The sequence below is a fragment of the Channa argus genome, chromosome 13 (assembly GCF_033026475.1).
Source record: "Channa argus isolate prfri chromosome 13, Channa argus male v1.0, whole genome shotgun sequence".
Classification (NCBI taxonomy): domain Eukaryota; kingdom Metazoa; phylum Chordata; class Actinopteri; order Anabantiformes; family Channidae; genus Channa; species Channa argus.
This window is the reverse complement of record NC_090209.1, coordinates 25,322,396-25,343,432: the sequence shown is the minus strand read 5'-3', so window position 1 is coordinate 25,343,432 and position 21,037 is coordinate 25,322,396. Positions and strand designations below refer to the sequence as shown.

The following is a 21,037-nucleotide window of genomic DNA, read 5'->3' as shown; positions in this document are numbered from 1 at the left end:
ACACTTCAAAACTACAAAAATGTGTCCTCTTAATCGTCTCCAACTGTCTAAATTCCCCGTTTCTAAAGTGCAAGTAACAAAGCAGAACGTTGCAACAACAGCAGACTAAATTCTGTAGCATGCTCCTTAGAAATGACAGTGACTGCAGTGCTCAGAATGGTTAATAAATAAATCAATGTTTTACAACAGGAAATTTTCACTTTCACTAAAAAGTGCTGTTTTTTTTTTTTATTGAGGTAGGTCACACTGACAGTAGCTTTTTTATCTTCCCCCCCCCCCCACAGTGATCTCTATCTGTCCCAGTTTCTTCAGCAGGAATGGGCTCAGCTACTAACTATATTCTCTATGGTTTAAGGATTGAGGATAATCCAATATGAATATTAGGAGCCTGTGGCAGGGATGCTTGGTTCCACTTAAACAAAAACATGTTAATTTAACCCTTTGCGATGCATAACTGATATTCTGAGAGTGGGGAAAAACAGATTCAGTGTAGTGCAACAACAGTCAGCTCTGGGTTGTAGAGGATTTGTGTCTGCGTTTAAATCCTGGCCTACATGGCTGTGGTACGATTCATTAACACGGAGGAATCTCACAAAAGGGCAATTTTTATTATTCTGAAACGTTAGTTTAACTTTGATGCAGTGTCTCCACGTTTGCCTCGTTTCTTTTACCTGGTGACATCTTTCGGCATCTTTCACGTGCAGTGATGCAGCAGCCTGCAGTAGTGAGAAAACCCCGCAAGGCCTGAGCACACAATCATACTGTTACTTCTCCTATAGTTCTTGTTCCACCGTGGAAATTAAGTGATTTATGTGTTTCAAATTCAGCTGGTCCCTTGTGGGTTGAGAACATTTTACCCTTAGGCCTATAGAGCCAGTAAACACTGACACATTCTCTTCATTTCACTTACATTTTCCTGTATTGTAAAATCTTTTCTGCACACAATGATCTGTAAAGTGAAAACTGTTTTTTTTTTTTTTTGGGAAATGAATAATTGAATGCAGTATTGCAGAAGCCTCTTCTCACACCTGGAATTCTTCGGTCTATCCCAGTCGTCCTCGCAGATCCTCTCAGGCTCCATGCGATTAAGTCTGGGCTTTGACTGGGTTACTCAAAGCCCTCTTAAAAACTTGTCCTGAAGCCCCTGCAGCATCGTCTTAGCTGTTTGCTTCGGGTCTTTGTTGGAAAGGGCAACAGTCAGCACTCATTCCTCTTTCACCTCGGACCAGTCTCCTTGTCCATGCTGCTGAGATGGACCCCAATAACAAAGATGAGCTGTTCTTTCTTTCTGGGAAGCTGCATCAGATATTAAACTGGCCGCTCAAACTTTTTTTAAGATTTCTCAAATTGAATTTTGACTATGAAACTAACATTTTAGATATCGTGAAATACAAAATCTGCTAGTAACATGTGTTTGCAGATGTGTCTATTGTCATTCTGACTAATAGAAATATGATGTTTACTAGGATAAACACAAATAGAACTTAAATATATTTCTGAGTAGTCAGTAAAGATTTTTCCATGTTAACATCTCATCTGTCCATCAACAGATATAAACAAATGTATTGTGGGTACCTGCAATTTTACTAGTGACAGTGTTTGGATCTTCAAAATGACAGTATGGATATCTGAAATTCAAAACTCAATCATCCTCGATATCTGAAACGCCGTTTTCGTGCTGGAAGCATTGAATTACACATATCTGCAACGGATATCCAGCCTGGCAGCTCGCTGATCCTAAATATTACCAGTACCAGTAAATGGGGAAACTACATAACAAAGTCAACTTTTTCCAGTGATTCGGGCCAATGAGAGAACAGTTAGGGCGCCGCACTATAAGTAAAGAGGAACCGTCTCTCTGTTTGCGTTTGTGTTTCTTTAGGCCATATGGTACCTCTACATAGCATGTCTCCATACGTCCTCCTCCCTTCCTCTCACAACCACCCACACCCTCCTCTATAACAGACATTCCTCCATACTATAGTAGCTTCGCGTGACGCATGATGTCTCTGCTGTGACTGTCAGGAGCATAGCGTGGCACCACGGCTAGCATCTGCCATCAGTACCATCCTTCTGGCGGTCTTACCGGTGGAGCAGCAGGCTCCTGGATGAACTCCTGCCAACGGAAACCAACCCTTTCACTATAGGAGCCACCCAGCCATATGCCACCTAGCTGGACCCTGTGCCAGACCCTGCTTAGGGAATCGGTGGTCCACATGCCAAGTGATCAACATTTGATTCAGTGGTAGAAGCACTCACATGGTGGTGCTCACATGAGAACGTGCACATTTTTATCTACTAAAATATAAAGCTTTGGATTGTTCCTTCAAGGACTGAGTGATGAATGAGTGTTATGTGTCACTCTTGGTTTGGCAAACAGTAGTTTTCAAAATCCGTTCAATTTAACATTTTCCCAGTGCAGCTGCCACGTTCAGTGTCTTGCCCAAGGACACGGGGCGTTAACCAGGGATCGAGCTTCCGATCCTAAGATTAGTGAACGACCCACTCCAACCCCTGAGCCACAGACGCCACATTTAATAGTTTTTAGAACGCAGCGTTATTGTCCATCACAGTGGAAAATTGCCTTTGGCTCAACGAAACATGAGCGCACTGCAAGAACGAGAAGCATATGAAGTAATTTCTTCGTTAGAAGAAAAGCTTTAGATCATCCTGGCCTCGCCCCTGCTGTTGGTACAGCAGATTTGATGAAGGAGACCGTGTGCCTCCCAGTAGTTGCCCTTAAACATCTGCGTTATTTATGTTTTGTTTTCATTGAATAAACCATAAGGTTTGTGTTACCAGCTTAACTGGCGGATCCTGTTGTCTCTCTTAAGAAATAATTCATTTAGCACAAATTGCATGACTTTTGCTACAATTATTAGTTACAGATGAGTCGTGTTTATACAAATGAATTTTCTCTTAGCTTCTTGGCACTGAAGACACTTATTTTAAAATGCTAGATTTTTTGAAGGGGTGTGTGTGTGTGTGTGTGTGTGTGCGTGCACGAAAACAAACACTGGTCACATTACCTTGAGCTTTGATTTGAGAGGGGGGGGGGGGGGAAACTCCAGCCACTTCAAGTGAAGCACTAATCTGTGAAGTAGCTCTACATCCTTGGATTTAGGTTTTGAGGGAAAGACTATTTTCAGAGTGTTTTCTTTCTCATCAGTATGAGATTGTTGAGCTGTGTGAGTCCCAAGGCTGCGTGAAGACCATGAAAAGTGAGAGAAAGAACAGAATACTGTCCTCTGTATCTCCTCCCTTCCTTTGACTCCCACGCAGCAGACACGGTCACCCACAGGCAGGTTGTGCTGTGAATCATCCTCCTCCCTGCTCACGATTCTGCTTTTCTTTCTCTAACCCATTCTCTCTCTCTCTCTCTCTCTCTTTTTTTTTTTTATTGCTGTCAACCATCTCTTTTTGCCAACAGTTATTCTTGAGAAGCCCATTCGCATCCCAAGGTCTCTGTCGGTGAAAGCGGCCAGCGTGCTCAAGGGCTTTCTAAACAAGGTGAGAGCAGTCCACTCCCATCCAGCCTTCTCTCTGTGTGTGCTGTCTGCAGTGCTGCTCCATCAAATCACCATGTGTGGGATCATGGCCAAGAACTGGGGCTGTGTTATGGACAGCCGGCGAAGGTCTCTTTATTAGGCTCACACTCCCTGGGTGTGTGTGTTTGATCTGTGACACAGTAAAGTGTAACTTAAATATTACTTCTGTTGTCATGGAAAGATAGTAGAATTAGGTGAAAGTCAAACACAGACTGTACTGCAAATGATTCAATATATTCGTTCTTGCATGTTTCCCCCCTGCAGCCTATGGTTCACATCATCTCAACGTAGAGGTCAAGAGCGCGATGAATCAGTATTTGACTAAACCATCTGTAGTTGTAAAAGAGTAAAATAGAATACAGAGACATACTACACCAATGAGCCACAACATTAATACCACTGACAGGTGAACCTGCAGCAAGTGAACCGTCACTTCTTGATGTATTGGAAGCAAGACTAAGTAATTATATGTAGACTGTCCAGGTGAGAGCGTCTCCAAACGGCAGGTTTTGGGGGGTCTTCCTGGGAGGCAGTGATACACTGGTAACTACTGAAGGAAAAGCAGTGAACTGGCGACACGGTCATTGATGGGGGGCGAAGGGCTGCACGTTGGGTTGGATCACACAGCAGTGCTACTGGAAAAACCTCGACCGGCGTCAGAACTCACAGTGTTGACCAGCTGTCCGTCTTCATACCAAACAGAGTCTGACTCTGGTTGTTGGCATAAGAAAACTCATGAGATTTAAACTTAGTTCACCACTTTTAGGTCTGGATGAACTACAGTCTAACATGTAAAAACACCTATGATTAACTAAGCTTCACAGCCAGCAGATTAACCGTGTGTATTTATGCTTTCTGCCTTTTTATTATAGCTCTGGTGTATCAGGGTTCTTGCGTATATGCAGCCGGGCATAGGTTGGCCCACGAAAAGGGCCCAGTTCAGTTAGACATGTGGGGTCAACATCAGTACTAACTGTCCCCTTAGCGATTGCTTGGTTTTCTTTGGAGCTAATGTATGTAACATCTGAACCATAGCAAGAGAAACCCATCCAAACAGACCGGCCAGCATTCCTAACCTGCTTGTTTGTACCCAACAGGATCCCAAGGAGCGGCTGGGTTGCCAGGTCCAGACGGGCTTCACAGATATCAAGTCACACACATTTTTCCGCAGTATAGACTGGGACCAGGTAGGAGCTGCCTGAGCAAAGAGAAAAATATGCTGCTCTGAGTCAGTCAATATTTCTTTTATTGTGTCCATTTCAATGTGCACTTTCAACATAAGATTTCCAACTAAAATGGACAGTCATCCTTTAAAATCCACACACCCTGTGCACAAAAAGTAGCAGAAGCAGAAAAAGGACATATTTTGTATCATGTGTTGCCTTGTCAAAACATATAGAGACAGGTGACAAATGGAATGAAAAGTGACTTGGGAAGGCGGAAGGTCAACAGCACGGCTGATTCTACAAGTCTCGACTGGATGGAGGGAATATGAGTCTGTCAAAACATTGCATCATTTCATGTTAGTGCCGTCCAACACGTCCATTCGAATCTCCAACCACACGTGTTCGGCGTGCTTGAGATTCGGGGATTCACATTTTCGTCTTCATAAACCTGTCCAGAGACTCGTGTGTCCTCAGTGGACACATATGAAGCTGTTTCTCCACTAGTTTATTAAAGCTTGTCTTTAACTTGGCACAGATACTCACTAGTCGTGCTCGAGCCATTTGAGACACAATATGAGCCCAAGAAAAGTAACCTTGCGTACGCTGAGACCTTCGGCCGGGTTTGAGGTGGACCCCCCTTCGGACAATAGAGCTCATTCATTAGAGGTTTCAGGGTGCGTGTTTCAGTTCACTCAGAACTACGGTGGCAACAGAAAACCCATTTTCAAGCCGAACTGCTCTGAGAACAGGGCACAGCTCTCATTCTACATTCTTATATGCCTCTGTGACATGAGTTAGTTGGAGCCTTGCGTGTGTGCCGTGCGTTAAAGAATAAATGATATAGTACCAGATGTTGTGGGCAGACTCCCTGCTGTGTGCAGGGAAGTGCTTCCCCACTTGTGGAACAAGAAGGCAAAAAAGAATTTGTAATCACAAACCAATGTATTCACACTAACCAAAACATGAGCACTGCATGCGTGTGTTGACATTGCAGTTGCCTGATCGCTGGCGTAGGTCTGACGCACAGAATTGTTTGAATCATAGACACGAAACGATCGAAGCCATGCAATATTAAGCATCTTTACACAGCCGATTAACAAGCTGAGGAAAGTCTGAATATAGTTAGCAGTCGCAAGTAAAGCTGCAGAACATAAGTTTAAACAATAACTAACAATGTTGTGATGTACTGAAGTGGTAACGGACAATAAAACTTAAGACTGCGATTGCATCAATCGTCGGCCTTTTTGCAGTAAATTGGTTTTTAAATGGAATGTATGACTCATCCAAGTAAAGACATCCAGTTTAGACTTTTGTCTTCTTTCTCACAAACTAAATTCACTAGGGGTCCAGGGCTGTAGTATGAGTCATGCACAGAGGGAAAAACGCTGCTTTGATCAAGGACTCTCAAAGCCTGAATATGCATGAGAGTCGGGGACTTTCTGGCAGTATGATGTGCATGACGTGCACTTCTGTTTTACTGGCCTTTAGTGGCATTTTTGTGAATGAAACATTGTCCACAGCGTAGAGCGGAACAGTTTTACGGGCATCAGTTATGTCATCGTGTAAACAAAGGATTCATATTTGTGCAGTGGAAGCGAATGTGGTGAAACTGACTAGAAATACTCTTATATGATCAGCCGTCATAGAAAATCTCTAGCTTCAAGTTTTTTAAAATAAATTCTGAAATATGGCTTGAAAATGACAAAAAATATGGTTATGATTCAACCAACTGCTATTTTAAATGCAAAGAAATGACTCAGTGTTGGTATAGTGGCTTCAAAACAGGGGAAACAACAACTGCCAGTGTGTTAATGAGTGCTGCCACAGTACCTGTGAAGTACACACCAAAGGCAAACCGGGGAAAGAAATCAAAGCGGAGAAAAATTCTGATCCCAGCGACAAAGCTCCCGTGTAGCGCCGAGGGAAAACAAGTTGACACAGTAGCTGTGAGAGGTGGAGAAGCGACGCTCTGTGCCCCCAAACTAGCAGCTTGTCTCAGACCTGACAGGCCTGGCAACACCACCACTGTTGTTACCACATATTAATATTCATCAGACAGCTCCTGAGGGAGCGCGGAGTTTTCCCTCAGAAGAGATGACATTTGAATATCATTTACCTGCCATCCTCTTTTATCCTCCTTAGCAACTGCACACTTGTGTACTGCCAGAGAAGTGTCAGACTGATATACAGCACCAGTCAAAGGTTGGGACACACCTCCGCTTTGAGTTGGTCTTTGTGTCTGTTCATTTCCAGATCATCACTGCAGACAATGACACTATGAAGCATTAGGAAAAACAGTAAGGAAACGATATACTGTTCAGAGCCGATTCGCACCGTGTTGTGATGATCCCTGTTTTGTGCTGCCTCACTTTTGCCCAGTCTGCAACAAATTTGAGCAGTTTCCACAACCACAAAAGGTGTGTTTTTAGGTCAGTGTGCTGTTAAGAAGCAAATGGTGCTGCCACTGAACGCAACACAGATGGGACGTGTGTCACCACAAAAATCAGCAGAGAGCACCCCCCACCCCCACCCCACCCCACCATCACGCTTCACAGTAGGAGCTGTGCAACTATTCGCTGCCTTTCAGGTCGGGACCAAAACTCCCGAATCCGGAATCATCAGACAAAACCATAGATTTTCACAGGTCCAATGTCCAATCCTGGTACTATACTGTGTTACTCATGTTTTTATGGAGAGAAGAAACTAAATCAAATCAAAATTTTACCTATAGCAACCTCAGTACAGATTATTGGAATTGAAAGATGATTGAAAGTCGAAAGATCAAGAGTCAAAAACAGGAGTATTAAGAAAATAAAACAGAGAAGTCAACAACAAGGCAAAAGCAACGAAGAATGAGACTATGAGACAGTGAGACCGAGGCACACGAAGAAAAGATTTAAGATAAAAATAAACGTAGATTTATCATCTATGAAAAACAGTACTATAAAACAAATTTAGTTATATATGTAAATGTTTATGTATACATAACTTTATTACTGTAGATTACTTACATCTACACTGTGATGTGTGTGTGTGTGTATATGTACACACACACACAAATGTAATATCTGTATGTAGGTAAAACAGATAAAAATGATATAAACATGAGAAGAATGACAAAAGGCAGCAACGGAAAGTAATAGATTGAAATAAATGATGTGTAAATAAATGCAATAAATGACTAGTGCACATAAAACAGTTTATTCAGAAACTGAAGTTTAGGTTTATTTACCTAAACCAAATGTACTGCAATGATGGACAATTTCATAATCAAACTGCAGTCAGTGCAGCTGTTTACATTACTATAAAACCAATTAGGTTTGTGTCTAAATCAGGAACATTTTTCTATGAATCAGACCCTTCACGGCGTCTGGTGACGCTACTCTTCAGTCCATTAAATCCCTGCAGCCAACTGAAGGCACTGAATCCAGTCTATTCTCAGACAGGAGTCCATTCGAGCAGCAGCCCTCGTCCTGATGGTCACGTGTACGTTTACTGTCAGTGTTTAGTTTCTTGACGCGCTTTGCCAGACGTGGCGTGTTCACAGTATCTTGTGGCCGAACTGTTGGCTTGTTAAAACCCGTCTTGCACTGTCTGACTGTGTTGTCACAGCTCAGTGTTCCCAGACCCCAGCAAGGACTGGAGATAACAGCGAACCGTAAACAGCAAGGCTTTTCACACAACACCAGCTCTTCTGTCCCTTTTTCCATTGAAGCCAGATCTGTACAAGTAGCAGCAGGATATTTTGACACATATTTCAGTAAGCAAATTGAAAACGACGCTGAACTGAAGGCACTTAGTCTCTCTGACGGTTCTCCCTGAGCTTCTGGGGATGTACGTCTGCACTGCTATGGACGTTGGAGAGACAAGCACCACTCAGTGTGTGTGTAGGTGTGTGACACATGGCTTTACATCTGTTCAAGGTGATTGTCACAGCGTCCCGTCCTGTCAATGCCACTGGAATGTACACACACACACTTTGACAGGTGCTGAGATCTTAGAATCTGTGTATTGCCTTCAACACCACAGGGCTCACTTTTGTCTTTCATGTGCCCCTCTGGCCTCAGGGACACTTCCCCTGTGTGTGTGTGTGTGTGTGTGAAGGTGACCGGCCTGTTCCTGGCCTTCAGTGCACTTCATTACCACCATACAGAGCTCCAGCCTGCCCAACAACACATCAGAGAGACCGGGGGGGGGGGGGGGGGGGGGGGGGGTAGGAGAGAGGAGAGGGATGTGAGAAGAACTGACAATGAGTAAGACAGAGACAAATAAGGGAAGAGGAGAAAGATGGAGTCAGGATGTGAGGGGGTGAAGCTGACGGAGTGTAGGTAGGCACTGAAAAGCTAAAAAAAAATGATTTGGCAAATAGGGAGGGGAGGGATTGGTAGAGAAAGAAAGAGAAATGAGTGGTTTGCTGTTTGAAGTGCTTGAAGAGCTTTGAACCAAAAACACTAATGAAGCAAACTGTGAGTGGTTTCCTAGATTCCCCAACAGTATTCATACCTAAACTACAACAAAAGGTTGTTGTCGGTGCCTTTCAGATTGACGCGCATGAGCATGTTCTGATCTGCTGCCTCTGTGATGGTAGTATTTTTAACAATTTATGGTCCGATGACCCAAAATTGAACCGTTGAACAGTGTCTGGTGGAGGCCAGGTGCTGCTCATCACCTCACTAACCACTCTTGTGATGTGGCACGGTGTCGGTAGCCTCACGCTATTTGCAGTGCATCTGAGTGACAGGGAAACGGCTCGGAATCGGGGTAAAGATGACTGAAGAAAACCTGAGCCACGGCGCGGATTCGCCTTTGAGCTCGACGATCACCCAAAGTGTGCGGCCGAGACGACGCCCGAGCAGCTGTGACTGTCCTTGGGTGGTCCAGCCTAAGTCCAGACACCCATCTGTGGAGAAACATGGCAGTTCACCGATCCTTCCCATCCAGTCTAATGAAGCTTGAGAGGATAATCCAGAAGGACTGAGATCAACTGCCTGAATCCAGTTTTGAGAAGCTTGCAGAGACTTATCCAAGACAAATGAAAGCGGTAATTACTGCTGAAGGAGCTTCTACACAGCACTGGATTATGGGTCTAAATACTTTTGTGAGTGAAAGATTCCTAAAAGCATATTTTAGCTGCATCATTATGGGTTGTTGGTCGTAGACTGACGGGCAAAACTGGCAATTAGATCTGTTTCAAATTAAATGTACAACCAAATGCAGCCTGCTTCTAAGCATGTTTTAAAAAAGACTAGATGATTCTTAGATTGAGGAAACAACTAAAAACAACATGGAAAACATTGTGTTTATTGTATTCTCAGAAAATGTCCTCAGTGCACATTTTAGCAGGATGAGGGACTGATGTGAAACCATGGAAACAAACCAGACAAAAACTCTCCTGGCTGAGTCACATGGGCACAATTACTCTGCTGGCTCAACCTTCTCCATTCTGTTGTTTTTCTCTCTCTTTTTCAGTCCCGTCTTCTTTGTTGCTACCGAGAAATGAAGCAGTAAGATGCTGATAGTGTGGCAGATCTCACCATATGGAAAAGAGCCACAGTGCTTAAACGTGTATCGTGTTGTTTGTTAACCATATTGAATGTTCTTTATCTTGGATTTTTAGGACATATTTATTGAGTTAAATATATATTCATTGAAATATAGTGGAAAGACTAATACTCTCTGTCTTTGTCAGTCCTACTCTGTCTGTGGCTGCCTGTCCAAACCCCATTGGTTATTATCAGGATGGCTGAAAACAAACAGGGTGTTCAAACTGGAGGGTGGATACCTGAGCCAAACCTGACAGGACCTGGCTTGGCCCGAGGGTTTGGGTTGGGGTTCCGACAGAAACTTACGAATAACGTCCAGGTTCCGGTAGCAGAAAGACGGACTACTTGGTTAATGGTCCGGGGGGACTGAAGGTTGGACCTGATGGTCTTCCTCAGTTAAGTAGGCATGGGACACACTATATAAAAAGGCAAACTCAACCGATGCTTCAACCGACAAAACAAAATGCAGAATGATCCATGGTCTAGTTCATGGTCATGAAGTGCAATGGTTTGGCTCATTGCTGGGTTTCAAGTGTTTGCGTACGACAGTTCCTCACTGTAATTCATCATATATAGCCATTAATAAGACCCAAGTAGCTTTTTTTAGCGTGCAGACAGAAAACCAGTTCCCTGTAACTGTGGAAAACGTACAGAAGTACGTTCAGTACAGTTCTTAAAGAAAAACTGTTGCAGTACATAATACATTTTTATGTTTGTTATTCCTCAGCTGGAGAAGAAAGAGGTCACGCCACCCTTCAAACCTCAAATCTCCGATGACTACGGCCTCGAAAACTTCGACACACAGTTTACTAATGAACCAGTGCAGCTAACGCCAGATGATGAGTAAGTACGGCTTCTTCACCTCACACACAATTTATTCACAGAAGGTTAAACTCAACCTTATGTGAATAATTCAGAACACTCCTCACATGTTAATTACTCAAGAGAAAACCCACTTTTACACTTTTTTAGATGAATATCCATTTTGCTGAAGTTTTTCCACAGCAACAAGCATCACGCCTTACGTCTTAGTCTTTTAGGACATTTTAAGTCTGTCCTGTTTAGGACATAGTCCCACATAGCATCAGCTGCTGTTTCTCACAGCTGTCTGTCCTTTAACAACATACAACAGTATTGTACGTAGGGCAGATGGCCAAGTTTGCTAACGCTAGCACAGCTTTTCATTGGATGTCACAGTCCCATTTATGACCTGTTAAAATAATAACTTTTGGAATTTTGAGTTTCGAGCAGCGTGAAGGAGAAACGTCCCCCAGCGACCGGAGCAGCGCGACAGCAGACACGAAGCCGTGGACCAAGCGAGCCACGTGGAAACGGTGGGAGCTGTTGGACTGAGCTTCAGACCAGGCCTCGCTTGTCCAGTCTCACAGCCTTGTGTCTACTTCTGAAGTTGGTGATGCGTGTGGCATCACGTGTACTTTGAACTAACAACCACTCTTTTTGAACAAAAGTCACAGTGATGACCGTGACACTTGTCATTCGGGTTTTTCCAACAGTCACACTCAGCGCTGCATTTGTCTCATGTTATAGCAAGAAGGGGGGGGGGGTCTCTGTCTCCGTGGACAATTTAGCAGACGGGTTCAGTGTCTTGGCCAGAATGAACGGGAGTCAAACCACTGACCCTGTGGTTTATGGGACGACTACTCCACCGACTGAGCTACAGCCGCCTCACACACCGTTTCCTGTGTCCAGATAGCAGCAGATCGTCTTCCTGCTGTGAAAGCTGCGCAGTTGCGATGGAATCGAGTTTGAAAAAGAGCCCTGATTGTACTTTCACACAGTGGGTGCTGTGCCATCCTGAAGAACACTTCTGCATTTAATAAAGGAACCCAGCCCCCAGCCCCCCCCCAAGTCAGTTTCCAATGTTGACGTCTTTATCCATCGGGGACATTGTTTTGATTATTACAAACATGTAGCCTTCAGGATCTCACAGGGGTCCCTGTTTAAGATTTAACTGCAGAGAGACGAGGCTGAAGAGATCTGGCACAACAACAGACACGGTGCAGGCTCCGCTGCTGCAGACTGTCTGCAGCCACAGCATGAAAACACAAGTGCAGCCTGTTTTCCTCTTCTGCCATCGCAAAATGGATTCCATAAGGCTCTGACATGCCCTGCCAATAGATATTACCAGGCTTGTGTTAGCAAACATTTTCATTTGGATCCATGCTGGATTGATTTTAAAGGCTCCAACGTTTATATTCTTCCTGCAAAGCTTTTATTGGACTGATTTTAGCCATTTCTCAACCTCCCTCCTCAAAAGCAGAAGCTTAGCGGAAAGCTCAGTGCACCATGTAACACACACACACACACACACACACCACTCCATCGTGCTAAAAAGAATCTGGGTCCTTGTTAGCGTTTAGGACAGGTACAATGAATTGGAATCTCCAGCGGTGCCGTTGCTAATCATGCTCTATAATGTCCTGTCAACTGGAGCTGGGGACGTACTTGGAGTTTCATTCTCCACATTTTACCGACTGAAGATGCTACGTGCATTACTTCATCATCTGTTCGATGCAAAGGGGAATCGTGTTTACGCCACCAACATTACACCAAGCGACACGGAGAAGTAGCAGGAAATCACCGAGAATAACATTTCAGCTTGACGCTAAAATCTAGTCTCGCTCCTCCTTCTCCAGAGGAGACAATGGGTGAGGACCTGAAAACATGAATGACTTTTAAAATCCTTCACGTCACAGAAAGATCAAGGAAAAAAATCTCTCAAGTTGCTGGATAGAGTTTACTGTTCACTCCTCAGTATTAGAGTGTCTGTGAAATCCAGTCTAATTAAGCACTGTCAACCTATTTGTTTCTACAATTTGGAGCTGACAGTTGTATGTTAGGAGACTTTGCTTTCAGTGGTACAATCATTTAGAAATTAAGGTCTGTATTTATGGAAAACAAAACAAAAAAGCTTTGGCTGCTCTGTTGTGCTGCAGAATGACCGAACTCCGTCTCCACAGTCTCGTGAGTTGTTTAAAGCTTCGAATCTTTTGCCTGGAGAGCTCCCAGTGTGACGTCACACCCACCCTTAGTATCAGATTCCCGAGGTTAAGGCCACCACTGTCCAGCTGCTACGCTCAGGATGTACAGAGCGATACAGTGCATGTATCATTTCTATAGGGAAGAGAAATTGGGAATGTGCTTTAAAACCTGGTGAACTTTAAATATCTTATTCATCTGTAGGAATATTGTTACACTTAAGTAATGGTGATGAATAAATATTTATTAAATTGTGGACTATTATTGGGCAGCGTTGTGCTGAGGGCACTTACGGTTGCAGCTGCTTGTAGACGTCGAAGAAAATGAAAAAGAATGAAAACCGACGAGAATCCTGTGCATCAAAAACAATCTGACAAGCAACTTTCTTTGAGCTTGTTGAAGCTTCAAGATCCAGGCCACATGTGAGGTTTGGCTTCTTTTGCTCTGTCTTTAAGAGATAAGTAGATGCCTCATTCAGTCTGGACGTCCAATGACGCCGAGGAACGTCTCTCCAAAATACAACGCGACATTCAAGGGGTCGCACCCTGGAGATTATACCCCCGGTTCAGCCAGGATGTTGACGGCACCTGTCCCAAGTCGCTCGGGGGATTGGACATGGATACAGTCGCCGTGGCTTTTTCGTGTTCGTGCAGGTTGTGAACACGTACAACAATAACTAAACTCTTCTGAAATGGCAGAGCCCTGAGCGACAGAAGCTACCGATGTTAATTGGAGCCTTATTAAATGCCGATCATGCTCTGCGCCCATGACAGATGTCTTCGGGTAGCTCAGATGACTCTCCCCCAGTTTGAAGGTGCTGTTCGCTCAATGTAGATGTTCACGCCAGCCTCGGAGTAGGTGAGCCTCACAGCTCATTAAGGGGCTGCAGAGAGACAGCTTTGAAGCTCATCCCGGCTCATTTGTGACAGTGTTTGATGATCGCGGTCCCTGGCAGACTTTTGGGGAGGCAATTGTGGAAGACGTGGGGTTGGTACAATGAGGGGAAGGAGCAGGATGAGTGGGAGAACGGGGTGGAGAGCACACTGCCAGTTCAGAAGTGGCGATATCAACCTGGCATCAAACACCACAGCACATCAAAAGGAGACGCACGCCCCCTCCCTGCGTCTCGCACTTTATCTCCCCATCCCTTTCTTTTCCCGCTGTTACCAAGGAGAGGGGCTGACGTCGCCCACTCCTGCAAAGACGGGGTGATTCAGAAACCTCTCCAGTCTCCCCTCTCTCCCGCTCGTGATGGGCTTGGCACGAGAAGAAAGAGAAGTGAGAGCCGTGCAGGGAGAGAGGAGGGTAAAAGCTCCGTGCTAGAGATTTACATTGCGACATTAAAAGCCAGAATTGCTCGGGGTCCTTGCCAGCATGGTGAGAGGAGGGATACGGAGGCTTTAGTCTTTCTGTACCAGTCTTAGAAAATGGCAGCCTCAGCCGGGGCCAAAGGAAGCATACTCCTCTCTGGCTTTTAATTGGTGTTTTAATTGGTTCATTGACGAATTTTTAACTTGTTTTTTCCTCCTAGAACACATAAGTAACCATAAGTTAAACTAAAACAAACAAGACATTTTATGTATGTTTTAGCAGGATTTAGGAGGCTTCATCTGTCACACACAGCTAACAGGTGTTGTCCTCGTGAATTGAGCAGGTAAACACTAGGTTGGGCAGATTGTTGCCCCCACGTTTAGCTGTATTGTGAGGGTCTCGCAGCAGAGGTCTGGGGGCAGAAACTGGGTCAGATGCAGTGCTGCTGCTCCAAACGACATGGAAATTCACAATAATTCATTTCGTAGTCTAGTTGTAGAAAGACTTGGCACCAAGTTGCAGCCATTTATAGTCATAGTCAACAGACCTGATACACATATTTATGCTAAAGATTTGGTACGAAACCAGATTTTGTAATCATATTCTGTCAACATTATACAAAGAACACAGAGAAAACACATAGTCAGTTGAGGTTAGTTTCTATTACTTTTCCTACGGTCGTCCAGTGATGTCAGTGTACGAAGTCTGGAAATCTGTTATTACCTTAACTCACAATAACTGGACAAAGTCTCAAATGTAAGGAGCTGTGTCACATTGTCCTCTTGTACTGTACTTACGAAATGTCCCATTCAGTCGGTTTTCCAAAAACCAGCTGAAACACACTATTCTCCTGCTTTTCTGCCTTTTTCGTGTTCCTCTCCCTCCTCCTCCTCCTCCTCCTCCGTCCCTTCTTCATTCTGTCCTCATCATTGTGCATCTGGTAATGCTTTCAAGTCACCCAAGCCTCGACAAAAAAAAAAAAAAAAAAAAAAAAAACATTGACGTTGGTTCAACACACTATTTGTTTTGGTCGAATCCCAAACCTTCTCCCTTCTCTTTTGTGTCCGTCTTTGTGGTCTTTCTTTCTGCCTCCCTCTTCGCCCCGAAAGTCCGAAATAGAAACACAAAACACAACCGAAATCTAATTGTTGTATCGGTGCTTGACCTACTCCTACAGTGAGAGTTTCTTCACGTGAGATCAGAAGGAGGAAAAACATTTGCTTCATCAGTATTCTAGCCGGCAAACCTAAAGAAAGACACTGTAGCAGCTCATTCACTTATCCGGGCGCTCTATGTGGGTGGGATCTGCAACCTGTTTGACATTGCCGGTGGCCCCTAAAGTGAGACCCCCACCCACCTGGTGCACCGGGGCTAAGTCCAGTGAACGGACCTATTGTTTTAACTTCAAAGCCCCCTGTGCTTAGTGTCTGTAGGCAGAAAGCCTCCCTGCTTCTCCCAGCGAGAGGCCTCCTTTTTGGGCTCTGCTTCCTCGTCTCCCCATCACCACACATTCATACTGTATAGACACACACGCAGATGAGTAAACAGCCTGTTGCTGCAGGAGAAGCAGCCAGCAGTGTTGCTAAGGGAGTGTATTTATTTTTACCCGGCCGCGCTGAGCCCACTAGTTAAGGGGTTCCGCTCCATTTACCTGTGATTATGCCTTTGGTAATGGAAGCAGCACATTCAGGAAACAAAAAAAAAAAAAAGCAGTTTGAGTTCCTGCAGTGATTTGTCTAAGCCATGTTCTGTCCCTCTTGACATCATGTACTAAAGAATGCCAGTTTCCAGGGTTTGAACGATTTATACTGAGATAAACAGATTTAAAAAAAAAAAAAGGAAAAAAAATCCTCCCATCGAGTGGTTTCCAGCTGGTTGGAGAAACAGCAGGTACAAAAACAGTTGAGTTCAACTGTTGTATAATCAAAGCACTGTTACTATGTGTGATTACAGTGCAAATGTGTTGTGTAGAAACACTGATCGGCCATTACATTAAGTACACCTGTTTATGTAATGTGATACAGCAGCTCTGCCACGATTTCTACTGTTACCACCGGTTTCAGCTCGGAATTGGTTCTAATGATTTGGCCACCTGATTCATTTCAGAGTGGCCGAAACATTAGAGCCAACCTCTTGCTTCTAATGGACTCCAGTACGAGTCCACGTCCCCCTTTGACCTCAATAACAAACAGAGAGTAGAATTATCACCTGTCTGACAGTTTGATAGACAGTGGGGGGACTTTCTGGGTCTCGGCATGGGAGCGGTCTCTTCTCAGAAGACATCTACAGGGCGTGAGGGGTCACTGAATGGTTTGAGGGCTATGAAAATGAAATGAACGGACTCCACAGTCACCGGATCTCAACGCAGTTGAAAACCGCTGTGTTCTCCACCGTCAAGCTGCATAATGAGAAAATATCTTTTGGGTGAATGGCGTTTCGTCCTTGCAGTAGAGTTTGACGGACTTGCAGAATCAATGCCAAGTCTCATTTTAGCCGTTCTTGACGGCGCATGGTTACTGCCACAATATTCTACGTCCAATAATCTTTTACTTGTATCTTGATACACAAAACAACGTGTTACACATTCCTGCCGGCTTTCACATTATTCTCCTGATTGAGGCCTTTTGAGGAAGAGAATGCGTTGTTGGGCCTCAAGGACGGGGGATTTGACACATCGGGCACAGGCTCATTAAATTGTTGAGCTGTTTCCATTGAAGATGGAGCATCCAAAATGTGTCCACACCTAATAGAGGTCCTCACAGTTCCTGGACGGGTGATGAATACCAGTATAACGATGCCCAGATCTGATATACCACCAGTGTTGATACACGTTGAAGCCAGTTCACAGCAGAAAGTGGACATCTTTGTAAAATGTGGTTTTGGACATTCGTGACTTGGGCTCAATTCCCAGGTTTAACTGAAATGTGGAAAACAAAATGTGTAAAAGAACAATTATAATGTCAGTTTGGTTTAAGTTCACATTTACAGTGACTGGCATCGTCCTGTGGGTGTGTGATGAAACCACACTTCTAATTCTTTCTGTCTCCTTCTCTTCAGGGACGTCATCAAGAGAATAGACCAGTCAGAGTTTGAGGGATTTGAATACATCAACCCCCTGCTGCTATCCACAGAAGAGTCTGTATGAAGGAGAGACCAGCTTCCTCCTTCGCCCACCTACTGTCTGTCCAAGCTGCCGTCTCAGCCAAAAAAAACACTCGCAAAGCCAACTCTTAAAGGCGAGGAGGGGGGAAAAGAGTAAAGGACAACAGGGAGGACGAACTTGCTGTCTGGACCTGTCAATGAGGCAAAGCAAACAGGAGGATGGGGGAGTTGTCGAGGAGTTTTCCTTCCTGTAAAATTCAGATTGTTTTGTTGCCGAACCAAACTCTTCTTTCTTGGTACCTACGAGAAACACGAAGACACTGAACTACAACAACGTTCCCTGTTGTTACGTTACCTTCCTCTTCTCTTTTTTTTTTTGTCCTTCAGATTCATTCTCCCCCTCAGAATGTCCATTGTCCTGTCAGAGCACGGCTGGTTTTTGTAGATTGGACAGGGAACTGTTTTCATTGTGTGCCTGCCATCGCGAGCACATTTCAACTGGATGAATATGAAGATTTTACATGCACTTTTCTTTTGTTGGTTTCCTTTTTTCTTTTCTTTTTTAATTCTTGTTTGGGGGGGGAGGGGAGGGGAGGGAGGGGGGGTTATGCATCACAAAACAAGAATGTACAATTACAAAGGAAAAAAATAAGTTATTGTGAACCACAATGTAGGTAGTGAGTCAAAATTTGATGCCTTTTTTTTTTTTTTATTGACACAAGTGGCACATAGACTTTAGAAATGTTGTGTTAAAATTTTACAAACGAGGGGGGGGAAGAAAAAAAAAACGCTAACTGGGAATTGACTTTTTATTTAAGAAGTGCCTCAAAGATCAAATGAATTACCACATCTCTGATTGCACTTATCTCTTATTGAACATTCTCCTCATCCATCAAGGCTTCAGCAGGTAAAAGTCCAAACTGTTCCAAGTTCCAGTGGGGACCTTTTTAGGTTGGAGCACAGAAACCTGCCTCAGTCCACATGACTGGATATTTTAATTACATTTTATTTGAATAATTGCATTCAAAGGATCAGTGTAGAGCGGATTATTGGAGGTGGCAGCACGAAAAAGGCTGAAGCTTGATGTACAGGTAGTTAGTAGTGAAGTTTGTGTCCTGCTCACCAGTTTCTCTGATGCCAAACTCATCTTAAAATCTCAGATAGGTGTTATTCAGCAGACTTTATCTATCGAGTTCTGTGTTGGAGATAAAAACCCAGTATACAGTTGTACAAAGGCCACGTTATACTTGCTGCCACTCACAGTCTGGCAGCTTTAGAACAACCTTGTATCAGGACTTCAGCTAAAAAAAAACAAAAAAAAAAACACAAAGCGGCTCACTGGCTGCGGCCTCCACAGCGTGTACAGGCTTGCTGGCCGAGCTCGGACTCTTCCACACCAGCTGCCACTGCGTGACCATCTGCACCCGGTCGAAAATACCATGTGACCTGTGTGTTGTTCTGCCTTGTGGAAACACGTCTCTATTTTTGTTTTGGGCTCATTGTATGTTTCCATCCCTGCACTAAGGCTGGCTTTACAAGGTGCAACTTAAATTGTAGGATTGTCCCTTTGGTTTTAGAAATCCACATAAAAGGACAAAAATAAGCACGTGTTGCAGAGGGAGGGGGTTTCACGACCCATCAGAAATACTCCGATAGTCTTCGAGCTAGATATGGTGCAATGCAGCTTTTTCCACACATTAAGTTGCTGATCTACGGTCATTTGCTGCACATTAAAATCCTCATCAGACGAATTCTGAAAGGAGGACGCACAACCTGATGAGCTGAAAGATCTGAGAAACAAATCTCTGCAAACCCCACGAGAACAGATGTACTCGCACGTTCTCCTGCCAAAACAAACAGGGCGGCGACCAGCGTTTTATAAGAACAAACAAGAAAAAAAAATGCACAAATACAGAGGAAACTGAAGTAAAATAGCTGAACACAGCAAACTTCAGGTGTAGTTATCGTAGATCGCCCTCGGTCGTCACCAGTATCAGTTGGAAATATTGTTTAATATAATATAACATGTTTCACATGTATCACGTTAATGACTGTTAGCAACTGGATGTTAAAACTGGAGTTTGCAGTCGGCTTTACTTTCATGATTCACAGCATATCTGTCTAACCAACGTGCAAACACAGAATCCGGTTTCCCAAGTATAAGTACCCAAGGGCAGTATTGGTATCAGGACATCCCTACTTCAAGCCCCTGAGTGTGGACAGTGGTGCACGTAGGCATGAATGGACAGTTTAACTTTTTTGTTGTTAGCACTGGCTCATAAAACCCACACTCAGCAAAATTATAATATAAATTTTCCCTTTTTTACGTTATTATGTCACACACCACTATGTCTCATTACGACAGTGCTTTGGAGCATTCGACATAATGCTGCAGCAATGGAATCTCACAGCAGACAATAACTTTACCTGCTTTACTTTTAGACATTTTACACTTTTTTTTAACCACTTAATACTTTAAAATGTAGTAATTTAACTACTTAAGCCATATTAGGAAATTTGTATATGATCCATAATGATAAGCTACTGGTAACTGTGTTTTTCAAGTATTCTCCAAAACATTTCCCCAACAGCCTTCTACAGGTTTTTGACTGAGACTCTTCTAACCAATCAGAAAAGGCCCAAGTCAGGCGTGTGAGCTCACAGCTGTCAATCAATATGCCAACGCTGTCACAACACAGCTTCCTGAGAAACGTCAGTACGGTTGAGTCACAGGGCAGCAAGCTCCCGTTTCTTGCAGTAGCTAAAGCAGCCAACATGGGAGGGGAGGGGAGGGGAGGTGGGGGGGGGGGGGGTGTTAGGTAACGGGGCTGGGTGGACCAGGAAGAGGGGGTGGGGGTAGTGGTTTGCTTTCAAGTCGCCCCGGCTTGTGCTGCCTTGATTACCTGAACTTGCATTGTGTGGCCCTGACATTTCCTGGCGACCTGTCCAGGGTGGACCCTGCCCCTCCCTCACACAGCTGGCAGACGCCTCAGCCCCCTGCAACCCAAAACAGGATACGAGGTTACAGATAATGGATGGATGGATGCATAATGTAGTTTATTAAATGAGAAAAGGGGTTCAAAACATTTCTTAAGGTATTTTAGCTCATACGCAGCCCTAATGAAGAATGTTCTGGATGAGGCCGTAACCTGCAGCTGACAGCACCACAGTTGCCTAGTGTAAAGCCAGCCCAACACATGGTGGTCAGCTCTCTAACATTAGTGGTTTGGAGGCTCAGCTTTCCAAGCTGTTAGCTCATTTCTGCACCGTGATGATTCATCACGGGGTTTCCAAATCAGAACTTTCACTTCCACAGACGCTGGTGCAGGACTGTGTTTGACAAACACGATAAAAAGCCATTTGTTCA

At 44.1% G+C, this 21,037-nt stretch overlaps 1 protein-coding gene across 4 annotated transcripts in view; it reads left to right on the top strand.

The window, feature by feature from the left end:
• Window positions 1–18,444, top strand: part of prkcz (protein kinase C, zeta) — a 79,934-nt gene extending 61,490 nt beyond the window's left edge. For 3 of the 4 annotated variants that reach the window (XM_067527422.1, XM_067527425.1, XM_067527423.1), the window contains 4 exons: window positions 3,431–3,510; window positions 4,646–4,735; window positions 10,985–11,100; window positions 17,626–18,444. In XM_067527422.1, the coding sequence (XP_067383523.1) occupies window positions 3,431–3,510; window positions 4,646–4,735; window positions 10,985–11,100; window positions 17,626–17,713 (374 nt within the window). In that variant the 3' untranslated portion in view covers window positions 17,714–18,444. The remainder of the gene's footprint in view (window positions 1–3,430; window positions 3,511–4,645; window positions 4,736–10,984; window positions 11,101–17,625) is intronic. The other variant, XM_067527424.1, reaches the window with a different exon arrangement.
• Window positions 18,445–21,037: the final 2,593 nt, after the last annotated feature.